Raw genomic sequence first — 25,442 nt, 5'->3', positions numbered from 1 at the left:
GGGAAGCGCAGGTGGTGAAGATTAAGACTAAATGGGAGGAGGAGCTGGGGGGGATGGAGATAGGATGGAGAGTGTGGAGTGATGCGATGCATAGGGTAAATTCGACCTCCTCGTGTGCGATGGCGAGTTTGATTCAATTTAAGAGGGTGTTGGGGGGGGGGGGGGGGGTAGCAGGTGAGCGTGAGAAGTGCGAGCAAGGACCAGCAAATCACATGCATATGTTCTGGGGCTGTGAGACATTGGAGAGATACTGGGAGGGGGTATTCGGGATGCTATCGAAAATTGTGGGGGTAGAGGCCGGGCCGGACCGTATGGTGGCGATTCTTGGGGTATCGGAAATGCCGGAGCTGATGGAGGGGAGGAGGGCCGATGTTGTGGCCTTTGCCTCTCTTTTGCTCAGTGAAGGTTATTATTGGATTGGCAACACCACCGGGGGTGGCAGCCTGGCTGGGGAACCTGTACGATTTCCTCTGGATGGAAAATATCAAGTTTGAGTTGAGGGGATCAGCGGAGGGCTTTGAGACATGGTGGGGACTGTTCATGACGATGTTTGAGGAACTGTTTGTCGCTGGGGGTGGGGGGGTGAAAAGGGGGAAATATTTGCACAATGTGAACTGTTTGATATTGTTTTTTGATTCATGTTTTGTACTTTTGAATATGTTCGGAATAAAATACATTAAAATATTAAAGCAGTGTCTCCCGACATTGAACCACACTGACTTTCAATTGCAACGTGGCCGGTAGATTGCGCCCTCAGCCTTTTAACCATGTGAAAAATCAATTCAACCTCTTTTCCTACTCACTGTGGAACGGTGGCATGTTCAAGAGCAGTGCATTGTGGCAGAGCATGCAGAGGGGTGCCAAACACTTCATTGTATGTTATCTTCTTGTCCTAAAAAAATTTGCAGAGTGCACAATTACATCAAGTTAGATATTATTATTATTACTTATGTTACCAAAATAACCCAAAGAAAATGGAAAAACATTCTCTTTTAATAGAGAGAAATTACATATCTGGTTAAATTGCAGCAAAATCCCTCCATACACTCGACTTGATTTTCTGCACCTGGGCAAGAATCCACTCTATGATCCAACTCACAGGGAGGTGAAGACTTCTTACTGGTTTGATTCAAAGACTAAAACATGCTTCCCAAAGTTTTATTTTATTGCAGTTAAAAGGCTTCACGGCCTTTTGGCTCAGATCTGGTATGTCTCTCTTGTGGGGACCATGAATTGGATTCAATTTGAAATTGAATTGGTTTTTGGAGCAGGCAAGGAGCTGGTTTAGGGATTCGCCCCTGTCCACACTGAGCCCTGGCTTTGTAGAAAAAGGTTATTGACAGGAAGTTCAAGAACAAGTTTTCCTCTTGAAATTTGATTAACAAACCAAAATTCTTTCAAAGCAAAACCATTTGAAATATTACCCGTATTTTTCTTCTCATGCAGTATTAATTGTCGTTCCCTTTGAGATTTGGTATTCTTGGTTTCTGCCCCGATGGGTGCAAGTGAGTCAATATTCAAGTTCTGTACAATCAAGCAACTATTTGTATACTTTACTTTTTTTTTAAATCAATGTGCTGAATCATTCAAACTTCATTCTGATTTGACAGTTATATGCTTTCCACTGTGTTTTATACTACATACCAAATTTTTTATAATGCGCTCAAAGGCAAAAGATGCAAAATAACTTCACAGTTCTCTTACAAAAGTGAGAGGAAACTGCAGTCACCCACTGCCCCAAATAAAATGACCAGGCTTTCAGATTATTCAGTAAACACAAGAATGCAATAAATCTGCCAGTTGTAATCACATTATTGAATTTGGAGTAACATTTCACTTCTTGAAATCAGGCTATTCTTTTTCAAAGTGTAGCAAGGTCAATACAAATACTAAAAAATGTTTGTAATTGGGGTTCACAACTTTCATGTTACATATTTCAGTTTGCACGATTAGTTTAAAGGTTTCATAGCCAGAGTGTTTGGGGAGGCAACCAAGGAAAGGCTGACGTAACACGACAAATGTAGACAAAAGTACAATGAGACAACATACAAACATAGATCACGAGAAACATTTACAACTACTTCTTGGCCCGTATCGAAATTAGCTCCCCCCTAACCACTGCCTTCAGCGCTTCCCACACCGTTGCTGCCGAGACTTCTCCCGTATCGTTTATTTCCAAGAGATGGCCTCCCTCACACGCCCTCATCCGCTAACAGTCCTACATCCAATCTAGCCCCCATCTGCTCCATAAACCCATTTAGTTCCTACACCCCGGCTGGAACCCTCCCTGTCTTCAAACTCAACCGATCCAACCTCGGATCAATGACTGTATTGAAATCCATCTCTCTCTCCCCCCCCCCCCCAAATGATCAGCTTATGAGAGTCCAGGTCCGAAATCTTCCCTAACACCCACCTCATAAACTCTGCATCGTACCAATTTGAGGCGTAAATATTTACTAACATAACCGGCATCCCCTACGAGTATATCATGCGAGTCTGCAAATATATTACCTGTCTCAAATGACACCCGCTTATTGATCAGGATCGCGACCCACCCCTTCCTCAGTCTAGTCTGATCCCCAACCCTCAGATGTGTCTCTTGTAGCATTACCATGCCTGCCTTCAACCTCCTCAAATGACGGTGGAGCAGCTGAGCAAGGCTAGGGGGGCGATATACGAGTATTGGGAGAAGGCCAGCAGGATGCTTGCACACCAGCTAAGGAAAAGGGAGGCAACCAGGGAGATAGGAAGAGTGAAGGACGGAGGAGAGAATATGGTCTTGGACTCAGCAGGGGCGAACGGGGTGTTTACGGAGTTTTATAGTTGGCTGTATGAGTTGGAACCCCCAGCTGGGGTGGAGGGGATGAGGCAATTCTTGGAGAGTTTGGAGTTTCCGAAGGTGGAGGAAGGGTTGGGAGACCCAATCAGGACTGCAAAAGTAGTAGAGGGATTGGAGGTCATGCAGTCGGGCAAGGTCCGACAGTGTGGAATTTTATAAGAATTTTTCTGGAATGCTGGAACCGCTGCTGGTGAGGGTATTTAACGAGGCCAGGGAACGGGGTGTCCTTCCCCCAACAATGTCACAGGCTTCAATATGATTTATCCTAAAGCAGGAGAAGGACCCAGAGCTATGCAGGTCATACAGGCCGATCTCCCGACTGAATGTTGAAGCCAAACTGCTGGCCAAAAACTTGGCCTCAAGGATAGAAGATTTTGTCCCGGAGGTGATAGGGGAAGACTAGACGGGGTTTGTTAAAGGCAGGCAGCTAACGGCCAACGTTAGGAGGCTCTTAATTGTGATCATAGTGCCCTCCAAGGGGAGGGAGATGGAGGTAGTGGTCGCTATGGATGTGGAAAAGGCCTTAGACCGGGGTGGAGTGGAATTATTTGTGGGAGGTGTTGGGATGGTTCGGGTTTGGGCAGGGCTTTGTTGACTGGGTTCAGTTGCTGTATCAGGCACCGGTGCCGAGCGTACGGATGAATCGGCTGAATTCGGACTACTTTAAACTGCACCGAGGGACAAGGCAAGGATGTCCTCTCTCCCCACTGTTGTTTGCTTCAGTCATAGAGCCACTGGTGATGGCACTAAGAACATCAAAGGAATTGGAGAAAATAGTCCAGGAGGTGGGACGGTGAGTGGAACATAGGGTCTCGCTATACACAGTTGCCCTGCTCCTATATATTTCCGACCCGTTAGGGGGATGGGGAGATTATGCGGATCTGAGCGGACTTCAGCCGGTTTCCGGGGTACAAATTGAATATGGGTAAAAGTGGTGGTTTTGATTCAGACGAGCGAACAGGATAGCAGATTGGGAGAGTTGCGTTCAGTGGTGGGAGGGAATTTCCGGTATTTAGGAATTCAGGTGGCACAGGGATGGGAGCAGCTACATAAGTTAAATTTGACCCGGCTAGTTGAACAAATGAAGGAGGACTTCCGCAGATGGGACTTGCTCCCGCTGTCATTGGCAGGGAGGGTACAGACCTTCTGAGATTTTTATTTGTTTGCCAGTGCCTCCCCATTTTTATACCAAAGGCCTTTATTAACGGGTGAATAGGGTGATCTCTGGTTGTGTGTGGACAGGTAAAACCCCACGAGTAAAGAATGTCCTGCTGGAGCAGAGTCGAGGGGTAGGTGGGCTGGTAATGCTGAACTTTAGGAACTACTACTGGGCAGCAAATATAGCCATGATCAGAAAGTGGGTGGTTGGGAGGGGGTGGGGTTGGTGTGGGAGCGAGTCGAGGAGGCACTGTGTAGGGCACAAGTTTGGGGGCATTGGTAACAGCTTCTCTGCCGTTCTTGCCAGCCCGCTCCACAAACCCTGTGGTAGTGCCAGCCCCAAGAGTCTGGGGGCAGTGGAGGAAGCATATGAGAGAGGACAAAGCATCAGTGTGGGCTCGAATTTGTGATCATCACCGGTTTGTTCCGGGGAGGTTAGATGGGGGGTTTTGGAGATGGCTGAGAGCAGGGATTGAGAGGATGGGAGATCTATTTCTTGATGGGAGCTTTCCCTCTTTGGAGGATTTGGAGGAAATGGGTTTTGATATCTGCAGATAAGGGATTTTTTGCGAAGGCAGGTTTCGACCTTTCCACTCCTACTGCCGCAGGGGATACAGGACAGGGTAGTTTCTAGAACGGGGGTAGGGGGAGGTTTCGGATATCTACAAAGAGCTTAAGGAGTGGGAGGAAACCCAGATAGATGAGCTAAAGGGGAAGATGAGCTTGGGGGGGGGGGGGGGGGGGGGGGGAATAAAGAGAGATAGAAGCTGGTCTGTGGGCGGATGCCTTGAGCAGTCAACATGTTCTATCATGTGCCAGGCTCAGCCTGATAATTCAAGGTGGTTCACCGGGCACATATGATGGTGGCCCGGATGAGCAACTTTTTTGGGATATAGGACAAGTGTGTGAGGTGTGCGGGAGGGCCAACAAACCATGTCCATATGTTTTGGGCATGCCCAAAGCTTAGGGGATACTGGCAGGGATTTGCGGATGTCATGTCCACTGTACTTAAAACAAGGGTGGCGCCGAGTCCAGAGGTGGCGATCTTTGGAGTGTCGGAAGATCCGGGAGTCCAGGGGGCGAGAGAGGCTGAAGTTTTGGCCTTTGCCTCCTTGGTAGCCCAGAGACGGATATTGTTAGCATGGAGGGACTCGAAGCCCCCAAAATCAGAGGTTTGGGTTAGCGACATGGCTGGGTTTCTCAGACTTGAGAAAATTAAGTTTGCCCTGAGAGGGTCAACGTTGGGGTTCGTCCAGAGGTGGCAGCCGTTTATCGACTTCTTCGGGGAAAGCTGAACTGTCAGCAGAGGCAATAAAGGGGAGGGGGGAGTCATCCGCATAGAGTGAGATCCTATGCTGTCTGCGCCCCGCCCCCCCCCACGATACCCTTCCAGCCATTTGCCGATCTAAGGGTGATCGGCAATGGCTCGATTGCCAGGGCGAATAGCAGCTGAGACCATGGGCATCCTCGTCTCGCGCCTCTGTGCAATTGGAAGTATTTAGAGCTGGTGGTGTTAGCCCGTGACTGTGTGGAGTTTGCACGTTCTCCCAGTGTCTCTGTGGGTTTCCTCCCACAGTTCAAAGATGTGCAGGTTAGGTGGATTGGCCAAGCTAAAATTGCCCTTTCATGTTCAAATCTGTGCAGGTTAGGTGTGGTTACGGGGATAGGCAGGGGAGTGGGCCTGGGTAGGGTGCCCTTTCGGAGAGTTGTGTTAGCTCGATGGGTCGAATAGCCTCCTTCTGCACTGGAGGGATTCTTTAAAGCATGGCGTTTTTAAATACCAATCCTGCAGCCTTCTTTAAGATTCTCAGGAAGCCAATTCAGGAGCAGAAACAAATCAATGTGGTACAATCATGTTTAAACAGAAAAAGCACCGTTACATACACAAAGCAAAGATGCAAATTTGAACTGAGGGGATGGATGGAGGGATTCTACAATTCATGGGCTTTATTCATTATGCACTTTCGAGAATTGGATCACATCGAACATTAGGGGGTTGGGAGGGGGACTGTATGTGTTGATGGTGACTATGGGCGATTCCTGATTCCTCTTTGTCATTTGTTTATGTTAGCATGCGGGCTAATGTCTGGGGGTTTGGTGGGAGGATCGGATCATCGTTATTGATATGGGGATTGACATTATATTCGTTACTGATTATTGTTGGGTGTAAATGTGGGAGAAAATGTGAAAAAGGAGAAGAATAAAAAAATATTTTTAAAAAATAAAAGCAAAGATGAATGTTGGAAATCTGAAATAAGGTTTAAAACAGGATGCACAAAATATTAAACCATTTTCGAACAGAGATTAAGGTCAATCAAAATACCATTGTAAACTTAATACTAAGCTACAGACAATCTGTGCACAAGCAGTATTATGCAATGAGGCTTTATAATAGTCATTACGACATTTCAGCACACTCAACTGCTGTGAACATGTGCGCCCTTCCTTACAGAAACAGCCACCCTAGAGTATCAACAGAGCACGACAACTATAAACTACAGTATGCGATCGCTACAAATACATATCACATTCCAAATATCCCTTTAAGGGCCCTACTTTTGCAATGGGAACAACAGCAAAATTGTTCGCATTAGTCATCACTATGCCACTGAAACTGACAGTAACCTCTGGAGTCTGCATTTGCGCAACTAAACACAGGCATCCGGATGGTGTTAACTGCGATTCTACTGTTCTCCAAATACAGGGGACGGGATTCCCCATTGGCCGACGCCAAAATCGCGGCAGCCAATCGGGTGGAGAATAGCCTCTGACGCCGGAATCGCGGCAGGCGGCGGTTTGACGCCAAATCGTGATGCTCCGCCTTCCCGAAAACAGCGACAATGCGATGCACGCCATGCGTAGTTGAAACACCGTTTGCATATCATTAGTGGGCCCACCCCCAATTCTCTGCCTCCGATGGGCCGAGTTACCGACGGTGTGGTCCACGTGTGCTCTCACAAATTGTGGCATGGTGGTAGCTGAGAAAGAGAGAGAGAGCACTGCCATACTTCGCCAACAGTCGTGGGGGCTTCGGTCAGGGCTGGAGGGAGTAGTAGGGGGTGGGCTGTGGGGTCAGGGAGGACAGGAACGCAATACCATTACCGCAGCCGGCAAGGCAGCCATGCAGCTGCACATGCCGCTGACAGTCCACTTTAAACCTGGTGCCCTGGATCGTGTAGGTGACCCCCCATCCCCGGGGCAACCCCCTGGGTGCCCTCTGGCCAGCCGCCCCATCAGCTGTATTGGCGCTCCAGCATAACCTGCCCACACCCACTAACGCTGCACAGCCTGCATTCATCATAGGAGAGCACGATAAACTTCCCACATCATGATCGGGTGCACACCAACATACACCCCTCTCAAATCCGGCGGTGCTAATGGCACCAATGACCGAACACAGCCTTCTCTTTCCAGATTTCAGATAACCTGCACCAATGTAGGAGCCAGGGATGGATGTGTCATTAACATCCTTGAAAAACAAAAGGAAAATGCACGGAGATCCCAGATCGGTGGCAGAGTGGTTAGCACTGCTGCTCACAGTGCCAGGGACCCGGGTTCAATTTCGGCCTTGGATGACTGTCTGTGTGGAGTTTGCACATTCTCCCAGTGTTTCCTGAGTGCTCTGGTTTCCTTCCACAGTCCGAAGATGTGCAGGTTAGGTGGATTGGCCATGCTAAATTGCTGCTTAGTTTCCTAAGATGTGCAGATGAGGTGGGGTTACAGGCATCGGGCGGGAGAGTGGGCGTAGTAGGTAGGGTGCTCTTTCAGAGGGTCGGTGCAGACTTGATGGGTCAAATGGCCTAATTCTGCACTGTAGGGATTCTATGGATCGAGGGGAGGGGGGGGGGGGGGGCTCGGAGAGTTACAGACAACAACAGAACATAACAATAGTATGGGCTGAGGTTAGAAACAGGAAAGGAAAGGCCACCCTGTTGGGAGTTTTCTATAGGCCTACAAATAGTTCTAGGGATGTAGAGGAAAGGATGGCGAGGATGATCCTGGATAAGAGCGAAAGTAACAGGGTAGTTATTATGGGAGACTTTAACTTTCCAAATATTGACTGGAAAAGAAATAGTTCGAGTACATTAGATGGGTCGTTTTTTGTACAATGTGTGCAGGAGGGTTTCCTGACACAATATGTTGACAGGCCAACAAGAGGCGAGGCCACGTTGGATTTGGTTTTGGGTAATGAACCAGGCCAGGTGTTGGATTTGGAGGTAGGAGAGCACTTTGGGGACAATGACCACAATTCGGTGACGTTTACGTTAGTGATGGAAAGGGATAAGTATACACCGCAGGGCAAGAGTTATAGCTGGGGGAAGGGCGATTATGATGCCATTAGACGTGAGTTGGGGGGGATAGGTTGGAGAAGTAGGCTGCAAGTGTTGGGCACACTGGATAAGTGGAGCTTGTTCAAGGAACAGCTACTGCGTGTTCTTGATAAGTACGTACCGGTCAGGCAGGGAGGAAGGCGTAGAGCGAGGGAACCGTGGTTTACCAAAGAAGTGGAATCTCTTGTTAAGAGGAAGAAGGAGGCCTATGTGAAGATGAGGTGTGAAGTTTCAATTGGTGCGATGGATAGTTACAAGGTAGCGAGGCAGGATCTAAAGAGAGAGCTAAGACGAGCAAGGAGGGGACATGAGAAGTATTTGGCAGGTAGGATCAAGGAAAACCCAAAAGCTTTCTATAGGTATGTCAGGAATAAGCGAATGACTAGGGTAAGAGTAGGGCCAGTCAAGGACAGGGATGGGAAGTTGGGTGTGGAGTCTGAAGAGATAGGCAAGATACTAAATGAATATTTTTCGTCAGTATTCACCCAGGAAAAAGATAATGTTGTGGAGGAGAATGCTGAGACCCAGGCTATTAGAATAGATGGCATTGAGGTACATAGGTATATACATAGATCACAGTATAAAAGTGATCCACTACAGTGCAGACTTTGTTTGCACTGAGTGCTGAATTTGGTGCATTTGAGTGCGATAGTGAGAGTTTGGTGACCGAGGGAGTATAAGGCTTCATTTTTATCTAAAGTTTAGTCTTTCTTTTATTTAGTTAATTAACTTAAAAGTTGCTGTTTGGTTTAGAAGAAGGTGAATTTTCAATAAGCTTTAAACCGGCTTCTACTTGTAGGCACTTGCAGCTGGAGCTTGTTAATTAGTTAATTGGATTAGGCCAGGTTTTCAGAGGCTAGATTCACAGTATAAAAGTGATCCCCTACAGTGCAGACTTTGTTTGCACGGAGTGCTGAATTTGGTGCATTTGAGTGCGATAGAGAGAGTTTGGTGACCGAGGGAGTGCTGAATTTGGTGCATTTGAGTGCGATAGTGAGAGTTTGGTGACCGAGGGAGTGCTGAATTTGGTGCATTTGAGTGCGATAGTGAGAGTTTGGTAACCGAGGGAGTGCTGAATTTGGTGCATTTGAGTGCGATAGTGAGAATTTGGTGACCGAGGGAGTTAGGTGAGGAGGGAGTAAGGCGCTCCTTTCATTTTGTTTCCGACATTTCCGCAAAGAGTGCGAAGAGAGCCAGGAGTTTACAGAAAGTGTAGCTGACTGGGAGCAGGGTCGGTGGGCGGAGATCTAGTTAGTCCACAGGGCAGCTATATTCTGTCAGGTAAGAGGGGATGGAGGCTAGGCCAGTTACATGCTCCTCCTGTAGGATGTGGGTGGTGAGGGATACCACCGGTGTCCCCACTGACTATACCTGCGGGAAGTGCACCCAACTTCAGCTCCTCAAAGACCGTGTTAGGGAACTGGAGCTGAAGCTGGATGAACTTCGGATCATCCGGGAGGCAGAGGGGGTGATTGAGAAGAGTTACAAGGAGGTAACCACACCCAAGGTACAGGACAAGAATAGCTGGGTTACAGTCAGGGGGAAAAAAACAAACAGGCAGAAAGTGCAGGGATCCCTCGTGGCCGTTCCCCTTCAAAACAAGTATACCGTTTTGGATGCTGTTGGGGGGGGATGACCTACCGGGGGAAGGCCCTAGCGGCCAGGTCGCTGGCACTGAGTCTGGCTCTGGGGCTCAGAAGGGAAGGGGGGAGAATAGTAAAGCAATAGTTGTAGGAGATTCAATGGTTAGGGGAATAGATAGGAGATTCTGTGGTCGCGAGCGAGACTCCCGGAAGGTATGTTGCCTCCCGGGTGCCAGGGCCAGGGATGTCTCGGATCGTGTCTTCAGGATCCTTAAGGGGGAGGGTGAGCAGCCAGAAGTCGTGGTGCACATTGGTACCAACGACATAGGTAGGAAAAGGGGTGTGGAGGTAATAAACAAGTTTAGGGAGTTAGGCTGGAAGTTAAAAGCCAGGACAGACAGAGTTGTCATCTCTGGTTTGTTGCCGGTGCCACGTGATAGCGAGGCTAGGAATAGGGAGAGAGTGCAGTTGAACACGTGGCTGCAGGAATGGTGTAGGAGGGAGGGCTTCAGGTATTTGGATAATTGGAGCGCATTCTGGGGAAGGTGGGACCTGTACAAGCAGGACGGGTTGCATCTGAACCAGAGGGGCACCAATATCCTGGGAGGGAGGTTTTCTAGTACTCTTCGGGAGGGTTTAAACTAATTTGGCAGGGGAATGGGAACCGGATTTGTAGTCCAGCAACTAAGGTAGCCGATATTCAGGACGCCAAAGCGTGTAATGAGGCAGTGGAGAAGGGAACACTGACAAAGGAGAGTACTTGCAGGCACGGAGAGGGGTTGAAGTGTGTATATTTCAACGCAAGAAGCATCAGGAATAAGGTGGGTGAACTTAAGGCATGGATCGGTACTTGGGACTACGATGTGGTGGCCATCACGGAAACTTGGATAGAAGAGGGGCAGAAATGGTTGTTGGAGGTCCCTGGTTATAGATGTTTCAATAAGATTAGGGAGGGTGGTAAAAGAGGTGGGGGGGTGGCATTATTAATTAGAGATAGTATAACAGCTGCAGAAAGGCAGTTCGAGGAGTATCAGCCTACTGAGGTAGTATGGGTTGAAGTCAGAAATAGGAAAGGAGCAGTCACCTTGTTAGGAGTTTTCTATAGGCCCCCCAATAGTAGCAGAGATGTGGAGGAACAGATTGGGAAACAGATTTTGGAAAGGTGCAGAAGTCATAGGGTAGTAGTCATGGGCGACTTTAACTTCCCAAATATTGAGTGGAAACTCTTTAGATCAAATAGTTTGGATGGGGTGGTGTTTGTGCAGTGTGTCCAGGAAGCTTTTCTAACGCAGTATGTAGATTGTCCGACCAGAGGAGGGGCAATATTGGATTTAGTACTGGGTAATGAGCCAGGGCAAGTGATAGATTTGTTAGTGGGGGAGCATTTTGGAGATAGTGACCACAATTCTGTGACTTTCACTTTAGTAATGGAGAGGGATAGGTACGTGCAACAGGGCAAGGTTTACAATTGGGGGAAGGGTAAATACGATGTTGTCAGACAAGAATTGAAGTGCATAAGTTGGGAACATAGGCTGGCAGGGAAGGACACTAATGAAATGTGGAACTTGTTCAAGGAACAGGTGCTACGTGTTCTTGATATGTATGTCCCTGTCAGGCAGGGAAGAGATGGTCGAGTGAGGGAACCATGGTTGACAAGAGAGGTTGAATATCTTGTTAAGAGGAAAAAGGTGACTTATGTAAGGCTGAGGAAACAAGGTTCAGACAGGGCATTGGAGGGATACAAGATAGCCAGGAGGGAACTGAAGAAAGGGATTAGGAGAGCTAAGAGAGGGCATGAACAATCTTTGGCGGGTAGGATCAAGGAAAACCCCAAGGCCTTTTACACATATGTGAGAAATATGAGAATGACTAGAGCGAGGGTAGGTCCGATCAAGGACAGTAGCGGGAGATTGTGTATTGAGTCTGAAGAGATAGGAGAGGTCTTGAACGAGTACTTTTCTTCTGTATTTACAAATGAGAGGGGCGATATTGTTGGAGAGGACAGTGTGAAACAGATTGGTAAGCTCGAGGAAATACTTGTTAGGAAGGAAGATGTGTTGGGCATTTTGGAAAAACTTGAGGATAGACAAGTCCCCCAGGCCTGACGGGATATATCCAAGGATTCTATGGGAAGCAAGAGATGAAATTGCAGAGCCGTTGGCAATGATCTTTTCGTCCTCACTGTCAACAGGGGTGGTACCAGGGGATTGGAGAGTGGCGAATGTCGTGCCCCTGTTCAAAAAAGGGACTAGGGATAACCCTGGGAATTACAGGCCAGTTAGTCTTACTTCGGTGGTAGGCAAAGTAATGGAAAGGGTACTGAAGGATAGGATTTCTGAGCATCTGGAAAGACACTGCTTGATCAGGGATAGTCAGCACGGATTTGTGAGGGGTAGGTCTTGCCTTACAAATCTTATTGAATTCTTTGAGGAGGTGACCAAGCATGTGGATGAAGGTAAAGCAGTGGATGTAGTGTACATGGATTTTAGTAAGGCATTTGATAAAGTTCCCCATGGTAGGCTTATGCAGAAAGTAAGGAGGCATGGGATAGTGGGAAATTTGGCCAGTTGGATAACGAACTGGCTAACCGATAGAAGTCAGAGTGGTGGTGGATGGCAAATATTCAGCCTGGATCCCAGTTACCAGTGGCGTACCGCAGGGATCAGTTCTGGGTCCTCTGCTGTTTGTGATTTTCATTAATGACTTGGATGAGGGAGTTGAAGGGTGGGTCAGTAAATTTGCAGATGATACGAAGATTGGTGGAGTTGTGGATAGTAAGGAGGGCTGTTGTCGGCTGCAAAGAGACATAGATAGGATGCAGAGCTGGGCTGAGAAGTGGCAGATGGAGTTTAACCCTGAAAAGTGTGAGGTTGTCCATTTTGGAAGGACAAATATGAATGCGGAATACAGGGTTAACGGTAGAGTTCTTGGCAATGTGGAGGAGCAGAGAGTTCTTGGGGTCTATGTTCATACATCTTTGAAAGTTGCCACTCAAGTGGATAGAGCTGTGAAGAAGGCCTATGGTGTGCTCGCGTTCATTAACAGAGGGATTGAATTTAAGAGCCGTGAGGTGATGATGCAGCTGTACAAAACTTTGGTAAGGCCACATTTGGAGTACTGTGTACAGTTCTGGTCGCCTCATTTTAGGAAGGATGTGGAAGCTTTGGAAAAGGTGCAAAGAAGATTTACCAGGATGTTGCCTGGAATGGAGAGTAGGTCTTACGAGGAAAGGTTGAGGGTGCTAGGCCTTTTCTCATTAGAACGGAGAAGGATGAGGGGCGACTTGATAGAGGTTTATAAGATGATCAGGGGAATAGATAGAGTAGACAGTCAGAGACTTTTTCCCCGGGTGGAACAAACCATTACAAGGGGACATAAATTTAAGGTGAAAGGTGGAAGATATAGGAGGGATATCAGAGGTAGGTTCTTTACCCAGAGAGTAGTGGGGGCATGGAATGCACTGCCTGTGGAAGTAGTTGAGTCGGAAACATTAGGGACCTTCAAGCAGCTATTGGATAGGTACATGGATTACGGTTAAATGATATAGTGTAGATTTATTTGTTCTCAAGGACAGCACGGTAGCATTGTGGATAGCACAATTGCTTCACAGCTCCAGGGTCCCAGGTTCGATTCCGGCTTGGGTCACTGACTGTGCGGAGTCTGCACGTCCTCCCCGTGTCTGCGTGGGTTTCCTCCGGGTGCTCCGGTTTCCTCCCATAATCCAAAGATGTGCAGGTTAGGTGAATTGGCCAATGATAAATTGCCCTTAATGTCCAAATTGCCCTTGGTGTTGGGTGAAGGTGTTGAGTTTGGGTAGGGTGCTCTTTCCAAGAGCCGGTGCAGACTCAAAGGGCCGAATGGCCTCCTTCTGTACTGTAAATTCAATGATAATCTATGATTAATCTAGGACAAAGGTTCGGCACAACATCGTGGGCCGAAGGGCCTGTTCTGTGCTGTATGTTCTATGTTCTATAGGGAAGAGGTGTTGGCAATTCTGGACAGGCTGAAAATAGATAAGTCCCCGGGGCCTGATTTATCCTAGGATTCTCTGGGAGGCCAGGGAAGAGATTGCTGGGTCTTTGGCTTTGATTTTTATGTCATCATTGGCTACAGGAATAGTGCCAGAGGACTGGAGGATAGCAAATGTGGTCCCTTTGTTCAAAAAGGGGAGTAGAGACAACCCCGGCAACTATAGACCGGTGAGCCTCACGTCTGTAGTGGGTAAAGTCTTGGAGGGGATTATAAGAGACAAGATTTATAATCATCTAGATAGGAATAATATGATCAGGGATAGTCAGCATGGCTTTGTGAAGGGTAGGTCATGCCTCACAAACCTTATCGAGTTCTTTGAGGTGACTGAACAGGTAGACTAGGTTAGAGCAGTTGATGTGGTGTATATGGATTTCAGTAAAGCATTTGATAAGGTTCCCCATGGTAGGCTATTGCAGAAAATACGGAGGCTGGGGATTGAGGGTGATTTAGAGATGTGGATCAGAAATTGGCTAGCTGAAAGAAGACAGAGGGTGGTGGTTGATGGGAAATGTTCAGAATGGAGTTCAGTTACAAGTGGCGTACCACAAGGATCTGTTCTGGGGCCATTGCTGTTTGTCATTTTTATCAATGACCTAGAGGAGGGCGCAGAAGGGTGGGTAAGTAAATTTGCAGACGACACTAAAGTCGGTGGTGTTGTCGACAGGTGTGGAAGGATGTAGCAGGTTACAGAGGGACATAGATAAGCTGCAGAGCTGGGCTGAGAGGTGGCAAATGGAGTTTAATGTAGAGAAGTGTGAGGTGATTCACTTTGGAAGGAATAACAGGAATGCGGAATATTTGGCTAATGGTAAAGTTCTTGGAAGTGTGGATGAGCAGAGGGATCTAGGTGTCCATGTACATAGATCCCTGAAAGTTGCCACCCAGGTTGATAGGGTTGTGAAGAAGGCCTATGGAGTGTTGGCCTTTATTGGTAGAGGGATTGAGTTCCGGAGTCACGAGGTCATGTTGCAGCTGTACAAAACTCTGGTACGGCCGCATTTGGAGTATTGCGTACAGTTCTGGTCACCGCATTAGAGGAAGGACGTGGAGGCTTTGGAGCAGGTGCAGAGGAGATTTACCAGGATGTTGCCTGGTATGGAGGGAAAATCTTATGAGGAAAGGCTGATGGACTTGAGGTTGTTTTCGTTAGCGAGAAGGTTAAGAGGAGACTTAATAGAGGCATACAAAATGATCAGGAGGTTAGATAAGGTGGACAGTGAGAGCCTTCTCCCGAGGATTGAAATGGCTGACACGAGGGGACATAGCTTTAAACTGAGGGGTAATAGATATAGGACAGAGGTAGGTTCTTTACACAAAGAGTGGTGAGGCCGTGGAATGCCCTACCTGCAACAGTAGTGAACTCACCAACATTGAGGGCATTTAAAAGTTTATTGGATAAGCATATGGATGATAATGGCATAGTGTAGGTTAGATGGCTTTTGTTTCGGTGCAACATCGTGGGCCGAAGGGCCTGTACTGCGCTGTATTGTTCTATGTTCTATAACTAAACTCCAAACACAGGACCAAGTCAGAACCACAATTATATAGAAAGGAGAGGACTGGTGACAGTAACAACATTTTCAGTCTATGATCAAGCCTGCAGGGCCGCCCAATGTAGAAAAGAAGTGCAAAAACAACAGACCTACCAGAACTAGCCCACCAAATGACAACACACACCAGTGAAGAGAACAGGCTACTCAATCAACAATAGGGCATCCCACCCTCCCAGGGGGAGCAACAGGATATCCAAGGCACAGAACCCTGCCGGAGAGAGAAGGAATAATTAGGTGCCCTGAAAAGAAAGGCCGAATCGCCCCGGCACAAAAACAGAAACCCCTCCAAACCACCGGGCCTGATCAGGATAAGAAACAACACAAACTAAAAATCCAAAACTGATAGCTCTAACTGGGAGGCTCTCCTCAATCTCAGTGGGAACTGAACTGACTACCAATCATAACATTGGGCTCAGGGAGACATTCCGCCTGGTCCCCATTCTCAAACCTGTCGGGGTAAACGTGACACCATGCAGCAGGATATCGATGACATGAAGGCAGTCCCTATCCAGGGATAGTGCTCTTACGAGTGCAAGAACCCTCTTGTGTGCCTCCACCTCTCTTCGAAAGGTACCCTTCAGGGCAGCACAGTGGCATAGTGGTTAGCACTGCTGCCTCATGGCATTGAGGACCTGGTTCGATTCCGGCCCCGTGTCAAGTTTGCACATTCTCCCCGTGTCTGCGTAGGTTTCACCCCCACAACGCAAAAAGATGTGCAGGGTAGGTGAATTGGCCACACTAAATTGTCCCTTAATTTGAGAGAAAAAAAAGTTGGGTACTCTAAAAAATAAAAATAAATAAAAGGTACCTTGCAATCCCTCCAAGTGAGCTCTAACGATCTGCACCCACAGTCGAAAATCTCAGTCAAGGTAACATCTTCGACGGCGGCCATCATCCAATGCACACCATACTCCCAAGGCGAGAGCCGCACAGCAACAACCGCACCTCTACAAGCTGGGCCCTACCCCAGCCCACTCCCACGAGCAAACAAGGATTTTACCATTTCATCTTGGCTTTCCTTCCAAAACAGTATAGGGATATGGCAAACTCATATAGCCCCAGACCCAGAAAAAAACAAGTATGAAATGTGCATTAGGATCAAATAGCAGATTAAAAGACAAGCAAAACCGGTGCTCGTAGAAATGCAACTGCTCCCATGCTCGCCATAGAATCTCTACAGTGCAGGAGGCCATTCGGCCCATTGAGTCTGCACCGACCCCCTGAAAGAGCCATGCTATCCAGGCCCACAGCCCCGCCCTAACCCTGTAAACCCACCCAAACCTGCAGATCTTTGGACTGTGGGAAGAAACCAACCCATGCAGACACGGAGAGAAAGTGAAAACTCCACAAAAAGCCACCAAAGGTTGGAATTGAACCAGAGTCCCTGGCGCTGTGAGGCAATAATGCTAACCACTGTGCCGCTCACATCATGTAATCCCGATGGATTTAGGCTTGCTTGCTGATTGCAAAATTCCATAATGTAAGAACACTATTCACGACACCCTATGCTGCTCTTGCTCATGTATTTGCTTTGCTTGGTTAATTGTTCCACACTGTAACCACCGTTCTCTGGACCGCCTCCAATGCCTTTCCTTCGATACGGAGATCAAAACCTGTTCTCAGTATACCAGGTGTGGTCTACCTAGTGAGCAATGTTTACAATCGGCTCGGGGGGGGGGGGGGGGGGGGGGGGTTAGTGAAGTACCCAACCCGCCCTCACTGAACCAAAAAGAAACAAGAGCAAAGAACCCCCCCCCCCTCAAAATGTAACACACCAACAGCAATCCCCGACCACCCATCCCGACCCTCAGTTTGTGTCCAGCTTCTCGGCCTGAACAAAGGCCCACGCCTCCTCCAGAGACTCAAAATAATGGTGCCGGTCCTTGTAGGTGACCCACAGTTGCGCCGGCTGCAGCATGCCAAACTTCACCCCCTTCCACTGCAGCACCGCCTTCGCCCGGTTGTACCTGGCCCTCTTCTTCGCCACCTCCGCACTCCAGCCCTGGTATATTCAAACCTCCGCGTTCTCCCACCTGCTGCTCCTCTCTTTCTTGGCCCACCTGAGCACGCACTCCCGATCAGCGAACCGATGAAACCGCACCAGCACTACCCGCGGAGGCTCGTTAGCCATGGGCCTCCTCGCCAGCCCCTTCCAGCTCCAGGGGCCCCTGGAAGGACCCCGCTCCCATCAGCGAGTTTAACATGGTGACCACAGAGGCCCCCACGTCCGACCCCTCCAGCCCCTACGGGAGACCCAGAATCCACGATATTTTCCGCCTCGAACGATTCTCCATCTCCTCGAACTGTTCCTGCCATTTCTTGTGGTGCGTCTCGTGCGCCTCCACCTTTACTGCAAGGCCTAAGATCTCGTCCTCGTTGTCGGAGATCTTTTGTCGGACCTCGCGGATCGCCACCCCCTGGGCCGTTTTGATCTCCCTGAAGCAGCGCTGGATAACCTCCTGCTGCTCCTGCACCCACTGCATCCACGCTGCCTGGTCCCCGTCCGCCGCCATTTTGCTCTTCTTCCCTCACACTTTCTTTGGGTTCACCGCCACATTTTTTTAGTCGCCCCGCTCCTGGCCCAAGCCATACACTGTCGGGGGAATACTGCAATCTTCTTCCCACACCGGGAAACGTCGAAAAAATGCTTTTGGAGGCCTGAAAAGAGCCCAAAAGTCCATTTTTAGCAGGAGCTGCCGAACGTGCGACTTAGCGCCGCATAGCCGCAACCGGAAGTCCTTGTTTCACCATTCTCAAAGAACAAAGAAAAATTACAGCACAGGAACAGGCCCTTCGGCCCTCCAAGCCTGCACCAATCCAGACCTCTATCTAAAACTGTCACCTATTTTCTAAGGACGTGTGTCCCACTGCTCCCTGCCCATTCATGTATCTGTCTAGATACATCTTAAATGACACTATCGTGCCCACCTCTACCACCTCCGCAGGCACTGCCCTACCTGCATCAATCATCTTTGTGACCTCCTCGAAAAACTCTATCAAGTTAGTGAGACACGACCTCCCCTTCACAAAACCATGCTGCTTCTCACTAATACATCCATTTGCTTCCAAATGGGAGTAGATCCTGTCTCGAAGAATTGTCTCCTGTAATTTCCCTACCACTGACTTTAGGCTCACCGGCCTGTAGTTCCCTGGATTATCCTTACTACCCTTCTTAAACAGGGGAACAACATTAGCTATTCTCCAGTCCTCCAGGACATCATCTGAAGACAGTGAGGATCCAAAGATTTCTGTCAAGGCCTCAGCAATTTCCTCTCTAGCCTCCCTCAGTGTTCTGGGGTAGATCCCATTAGGCCCTGGGGACTTATCTACCGTACTATTTTTCAAGACGCCCAACACCTCGTCTTTTTGGATCTCAATGTGACCCAGGCTATCTACACACCCTTCTCCAGACTCAACATCCACCAATTCCTTCTGTTTGGTGAATACTGATGCAAAGTATTCATTTAGTACCTCGCCCATTTCCTCTGGCTCCACACATAGATTCCCTTGCCTATCCTTCAGTGGGCCAACCCTTTTCCTGGCTACCCTCTTGCTTTGGAGGGTTAGTGAACAATGTTTATAATAGATTAGAGAAGTTACCTCCAGTCTGTTGTAAACATTGCCATTCACTAACACCCCCCCACCCGTAAACATTGTGTAACAGTCCATCCTCTCTCTCAGTGCAAACACTAATTCCCTCCCTGGCCCTGATCGCTTACCCGGCCCTGTGCCCGGTTGTTGCCGTTGATCCTGTTCCAGTTTTTCACTTTGATCCCATACGATCGGAGCTGCTGCACGGCAGCCAGTCTCAGCATATTCCTGTCGGCCTTCATGTCGGCTGCGAGTCCGATTAAGGGAAGATCCCTTCAGCTCTTCAATCGGGCCCGTTTTCCCCCTCCCCCTGCCTCCGCGCTCGGGCCCCTCTATATCCCCCCCCCCCAACCCACCCACCCTCAGCCTCCGCGCTCGGGGCCCTCTATATCCCCCTCCCTCCCTACCTCCTCCCTCAGCCTCCGCGCTCGGGCCCCTCTGTATCCCCCCCTCCCTCCCTCCCTCCCCCCCCTCCCCCTCCTCCTCAGCCTCCGCGCTCGGGCCCCTCTATATCCCCCTCAGCCTCCGCGCTCGGGCCCCTCTAGATCCCCTCCCTCCGCCTCCGCGCTCGGGCTCCTCTATATCCCCTCCCTCAGCCTCCACGCTCGGGCCCCTCTATATCCCCCTCCCTCAGCCTCCACGCTCGGGCCCCTCTATATCCCCCTCCCTCCCTCAGCCTCCGCGCTCGGGTTCCAGCTCTCGCCACTCAAACTGTGGCGCTCCTGACGTTCTAGCTTTTGATTGGTCCAATCCATTTGAAATGCGGGCTGCGCGCAGAGTCTAACGGTCAGCGGGGCCGGGGCAGAGAGGGGCGGGGCCGGGGCAGAGGGAGGCGGGGCGGGGCCGGGGCAGAGAGAGGCGGGGCCGGGCTGGGGCAGAGAGGGGCGGGGCGGGGGCGGGGCCGGGGCAGAGAGACACTGACAACCCAGGAGGGATTTCATCAGTGAATCTTCACCAAAACCCGAATTGGCAATCTTTCCGAGGGGCGGGGGATAGGCTAAAGTGGAAGACATTTAAATGAACAGCGAATCAAACTCGATATCCACTCTTCCGGGGGTTATACAGACTTGAAACGCTAAAACCGTTGTACTCTCCGCAGATACTACCAGATTTGCCGAGTTTATCCAATAATTTCTGGTTTTATTTCCAATGTCCTTTAATCATTTTACATGTGTGGACCAGGTGTCACGTAGATGCCTGGGCGGCGCAACGATGTAAGGGGTCACCTATGGACAGCACGGGAGTCTCCCTGGTGCGTGGGCAGAGTTAGAGCATCCAGAGTACTTCATAAACTTCTTGTCACAAGTCCTTGGTCACCAGTCATTGGAACCCAGTACTTATATATGGTGTCAGGAGTTGGCGGAATGGCAACAGAGACTTCGCTGGATCGAGCAACTTGGTGTTCGATTAAAACACTGCGACACCTGGGCAATGTTTGAAAAAGAGTGGTGCATCTACTGCGGTGCCGGTTTGTCATGCAAATCCGAAAGGCATACATTTTACTACATTCAGCGTACCCCGAGGAAGATGAGAAATTTGAATCTTTCGTTTTCCAAATGGAGGAGGAGAAAGAATCCCTTAAAAGAAGTTTGAGAATATTTGCATGCCAGTGAAGAACATCACACTCGATAGACACACGTTTAACACTACCAACCAAAGATTTGATGAATGGAGACAGTCCTACACCGTGACTCTTATTCGCAAAAATCATGTGTTTGGCACCTGTACCAATTAGTCAGGGTTTGTGTTGTATGTGGGGTCCATAGTGATCTAGCCTGCAAGCAGCTTCTTTGTGAGAAAGATCTAATATTGCAATAAACCATATGTGGAATGAACGGTCAGAAAAAAGTAGACAGGTGTTAAGGTAGGAAACTAAAATTTTCATGGTACAGGCATGTCCTCGCCAACTGTGGTGGCCATTACCCACAACAGAACTGCATGTTCTGCGTTTGGTAAACCGCTGCGATAAATGGCAAATGAAACCATTTTGCAAAATGCTGCAGGTCTAAACCACAACAGCCTTCCGATGACACCAGTCAAATTGCAGCTGGTCATTCCTCCAAGGTCCAGAGCACTAACAAGTTAAACAAACTAGAGCTCAATCGGACCAACCAAACTACTGAGCCTCCAATAACACGTGTGGAGTGTCGACACCGTCACAGAGAAGAGCAAGATCTTCTCCACCTTGAACATTGTCTGCGGCAGCGCTAAACTCAAAGTAAAGATTGATACCAGAGCAAATGTAACATACTGCGCGGCAAGTGCTGCGGGAACTAGACCCATATGCAGCCCCAGCCATCCAGCCTACAATCCAGGCTCCCTACATGAATGGAAATAGAGGCTCCTCCAGAGGCTTACATAGCAACTCCTGCAGCCACTGGGAACACTGAAAGGTCAACTGATGCCGTCCACACTGAAGACACCAACCTGAAAGCATCTCCAGCAAAGCCAATTGGCACAATCACATGCTCAGGCATTTGACTAAACCAAATAAGTGGATCCAGGACTATATCATGAACTAGAGGGGGGGCGGGGGGTGGAGGATGTGCTGTGCAGCAGCCTACGGTGTGTTTCACACAATGTAAATAGATATGTGTTGTTAGCCTGTTCAATGTTTATCCAAATGGTTTGCATCCAATGACTGTTCTGGCAGACTGTTAGATTTCAGTACTACCGGTTGGTCCAACCTAAACTGAGAAGACCATGGATTGGCATTTATCATCAGAAGCAAATTTGAATGCAACTTGGACAAGAAAGGTATTTAACTTATTTTGGGAATGGATAGCCTGTCAACTATGTTAAGCACATTTTAAATCCTGTATTTAGACTTGCAAAACAGAGTTCCATTCAATATCTGTAGATTCAGGATGAAAACAGATGAGATTCAGTTGATAAGTAAAGATTTAGAGGGGGAGCTAATGATGTAGTGGTAATTTCACTGGAATATTAATCCAGAGGACCAATCTAATTCTCTGGTGACATGGCAGCTGGTGGAATTTAAATTCAATTAATTAATAAATTTGGAATTGAGAGCAAATCTCAGTAACAGTGGCCATGACAACTGATAGTCATAAAAGCTCCTCTGGTTTACTCAAGCCTTTTCGGGAAAGAAATCTGCCGTACATATGACCCCATGTGGCCAAGTCTGGCATCAAGAAGCCCTAGCAAAACTCTGGGAATAGGGAAGAAAACTCCATTTGTTGGAGTCACATCTAGCATAAAGGAAGATGATTGTATTTGTTGGAGGTCAGTCATTCCAGCTCCAGGAAATCACTGCAGGAGTTCCCTCAGGATAGTGACCTAGGCCCAACCACTTTCAGCTACTTCAATGACCTTCCATCCATCGTATTGCCATAAGTTTGGATATTCACTGATTTTTTAAGAAATCTTTTATTCAAGGCATTTTCATATAAGCAACAAAAGCAGAACAACCTTGCAACATTATAAACGCTGTAAGCATTCTCCAAGGCGGCCTTCAGGACGCGCGGCAACGCAGAATCGCCGAGCAGAAACTTATAGCAAAGTTCCGCACACATGAGTGCGGCCTCAACTGGGACCTGGGATTTATGTCGCATTACATTCATCCCCCACCATCTGGCCTGCAAAATCCTACCAACTGTCCTGGCTTGACACAATCACCTGCTAATGCTCGCATTCCAAGCATTGACTGGCATCTTTGAATCTGTCTATATATATGTGTCTGGAACATACCTCTTCATTCACCTGAGGAAGGAGCAGCGCTCCGAAAGCTAGTGATATCGAAACAAACCTGTTGGACTTTAACCTGGTGTTGTAAGACTTCTTACTGTGCTCACCCCAGTCCAACGCCGGCATCTCCACAACATTATAAACAACCAACACCCACTCTGCCCCAGCTCCGCAGCTGGTGCACAGCAGATCCCCACCACTGCCGCCCCTCAACGTTCTTTTCTAAAAAACAACGCAGACATTATATTGCATGATATAATCCTGGAACCTTGTATTTGGTTTCTTCAAATGCTGTAGCATGTGATTGTGCCAAATGGCCCGTCTCCCATCCTGCCTTACCCATTTTAACCCCCTTATCCCCCCCCCCCCCATTTGTTGACTCCACAAACTTCCTTAAAGAAATAAATGAACATCTTCCACCTCCGAGTGAACCCATTGACCGACCGCCCTCAAGACAAACTTGATCTTCTCCAGCCTCAGGAATACCACCAGTTCGCTCACCCACACCCCCGCTTTTGGCGGCTCCGAATCCCTCCACCCAAGTAAAATCCGTCTCCGGGCTATCAGGGAGGCAAAGGCCAAAATATCGGCCTCTCTCGCCCCCTGAACTCCAGGGTCTTCCGACACTCCGAATATCGTCACCTCTGGACTCGGGGCCACCTTCACCCCCAGCGCCTCAGACATTATGTCCACGACCCCATGCCAGAACCTCTTCAGCTTCGAACATGCCCAAAACATGTGGACATGGTTCGTGGGCCCCCTGTGTACCGCCTGCACCTATCCTCTACCCCATCAAAAAACCTACTCATAGTGCTACCGTCATATGTGCTCTGAACTACTTTAAATTGAATGAGGCTTAACCTCACACAACGAAGAGGACGCATTCACCCTCCGAAGGGCCTCAGCCTACGTACCAGCCTCCACCTTCCCTCCCAGCTCCTCCCACTTACTCTTTATGTCCCCCACCAGGAACCCTCCCAGACCTCGGACCCTGGGCAGCTCGTACACTTCCTCCAGGACCTCCAACCTTGTAAACCTGCCCCCTATAAACAGGTCACCAAATCGCTCTATCCCCGCTCGCTGCCACCCACAAAACCTCGCGTCCAACCTCCCCGGCGCAAACCTATGATTGTCGCACATCAGTGCCCACACAGAGGCACCCTCCAGTCCCAAATGCCGCCTCCACTGCCCCACACCCTTACGGCTGACACCACCACTGCAGTACCTGGCCGGCGAGAACGGCAGAGGTGCTGACAACAAAGCCGTTAAACCTGTTCACCTACCCAATGCCGCCTCCAATCGACCTCACACCGACCCGTCCCCCACGATCCATTTCCTAACCATGGCAATGTTCACCGCGCAATTGGAGTTCATAATACTCGGCAATACTAGCTCCCCCCATCACTCATCACCCCCGCTCCAAGAAAGCCCTCCTAACCCGGTGTCACCCCCGACCACAAACCCAGAGATCAGCGCATTAACCTTTTTGAAGAATGACTTTGGGACGAAGATTGGGAGGTTCTGAAACACGAACAGAAACTTTGGCAGCACCCTCGTTTTTATTGTCTGCACCTAGTGACAGCACATTCCACCTCTTAAAGTCTCCCTTCATCTGCTCCACCAGCCGAATCCGGTTCAGCTTGTGCAGCTGTGCCCAGCCCCGAGTCACCTGGATGCCCAGATATCTAAAACTCGCTCCCACTACCTTGGCTGGTAGTTCCCCTAATGGCTGGTACCTCCCCTAATCTCCTCTTCCCTCTAGTCTCGATCGGGAACACCCCGCACTTTTCCATATTCAACCTGTGCGTGGAGAACCGGCCAAATTCCTCCAAAATCCCCATAATGTCCCCAATACTACCCAATTGGCCTGAAATATATAGCAGCAGATTGTCCGCATACAGCATGACCCTGTGCTCACCTCCCCCCCCGCCCCCCCCACAACCGCAACCACTCTCCAGTCCTTCAGCACCCTAAGCGCCATTGCCAGAAGCGCTATTGCCAAAGAAAAGAGCAACAGGGAGAACGGACACCCCTGCCTCATCCCCAGATGCAGCCCAAAATATTCCGAACTCACTTGGTTCGTCCGCACACTTGCAATCGGTGCCTTCTATAGCAACCGGACCCAGTCCATGTAATGTTCTTTGATTATGCTGATGTTGATTCTTGATGTGGTACTGTTAACAAAGAACATTAGACTTTGTTTTACAACAAAACAATTTATTACTAACATTACTCTAAAGGATAATTATAAGGTCTAAGACTAATACAGTTGGAAATAACACTAACTTACACTGAGATACTACAGAGCTACTCTAATATGCGACTGCTATCAACTCCTTACTAAGACCTTCTTCTGGAACACATTGTGCACCTGGGTCACGTGTCTGCATACTCACCATACCACCTGCTGGTTGGATGTTAGAACTACAACAGTAAAACATGTAACTTATAATACACATACAGATGATGATGATCTACTCACATTATATCCAGATGATAGGCGACCTATCAACACCATCCAAAAACACACCATTCCACCCGATTAAACATTTTTTCCGCGTCCATCGCCACCACTACCTCCACCTCCTGCCAATCCAAAAGCATCATAATTACATTGAGCAGCCACCTCACATTTGCCGGCAACTGC

The 25,442-nt window shown here is 48.7% G+C and overlaps 1 protein-coding gene across 3 annotated transcripts in view; it reads right to left on the bottom strand.

The window, feature by feature from the left end:
- The window catches only part of LOC140396328 (rho GTPase-activating protein 11A-like), an 84,870-nt gene extending 65,471 nt beyond the window's left edge, over window positions 1-19,399 (bottom strand). Inside the window, exons 1-2 of one of the 3 annotated variants that reach the window (XM_072484840.1) lie at window positions 19,216-19,399; window positions 804-892 (exon numbers count right to left, since the gene is read on the bottom strand). In XM_072484840.1, coding sequence (XP_072340941.1) covers window positions 804-892; window positions 19,216-19,329 — 203 coding nt within the window. In that variant the 5' untranslated portion in view covers window positions 19,330-19,399. Of the gene's footprint in view, window positions 1-803; window positions 893-16,304; window positions 17,148-19,215 lie in introns of those variants that run through there. The other 2 variants (XM_072484850.1, XM_072484858.1) reach the window with 2 other exon arrangements.
- Between the last annotated feature and the right edge of the window lie 6,043 nt (window positions 19,400-25,442).

The sequence above is a fragment of the Scyliorhinus torazame genome, chromosome 2 (assembly GCF_047496885.1).
Source record: "Scyliorhinus torazame isolate Kashiwa2021f chromosome 2, sScyTor2.1, whole genome shotgun sequence".
Lineage (NCBI taxonomy): Eukaryota > Metazoa > Chordata > Chondrichthyes > Carcharhiniformes > Scyliorhinidae > Scyliorhinus > Scyliorhinus torazame.
Note: the sequence above shows the minus strand (reverse complement) of the source record. Positions and strands in the feature narration are given on the sequence as shown.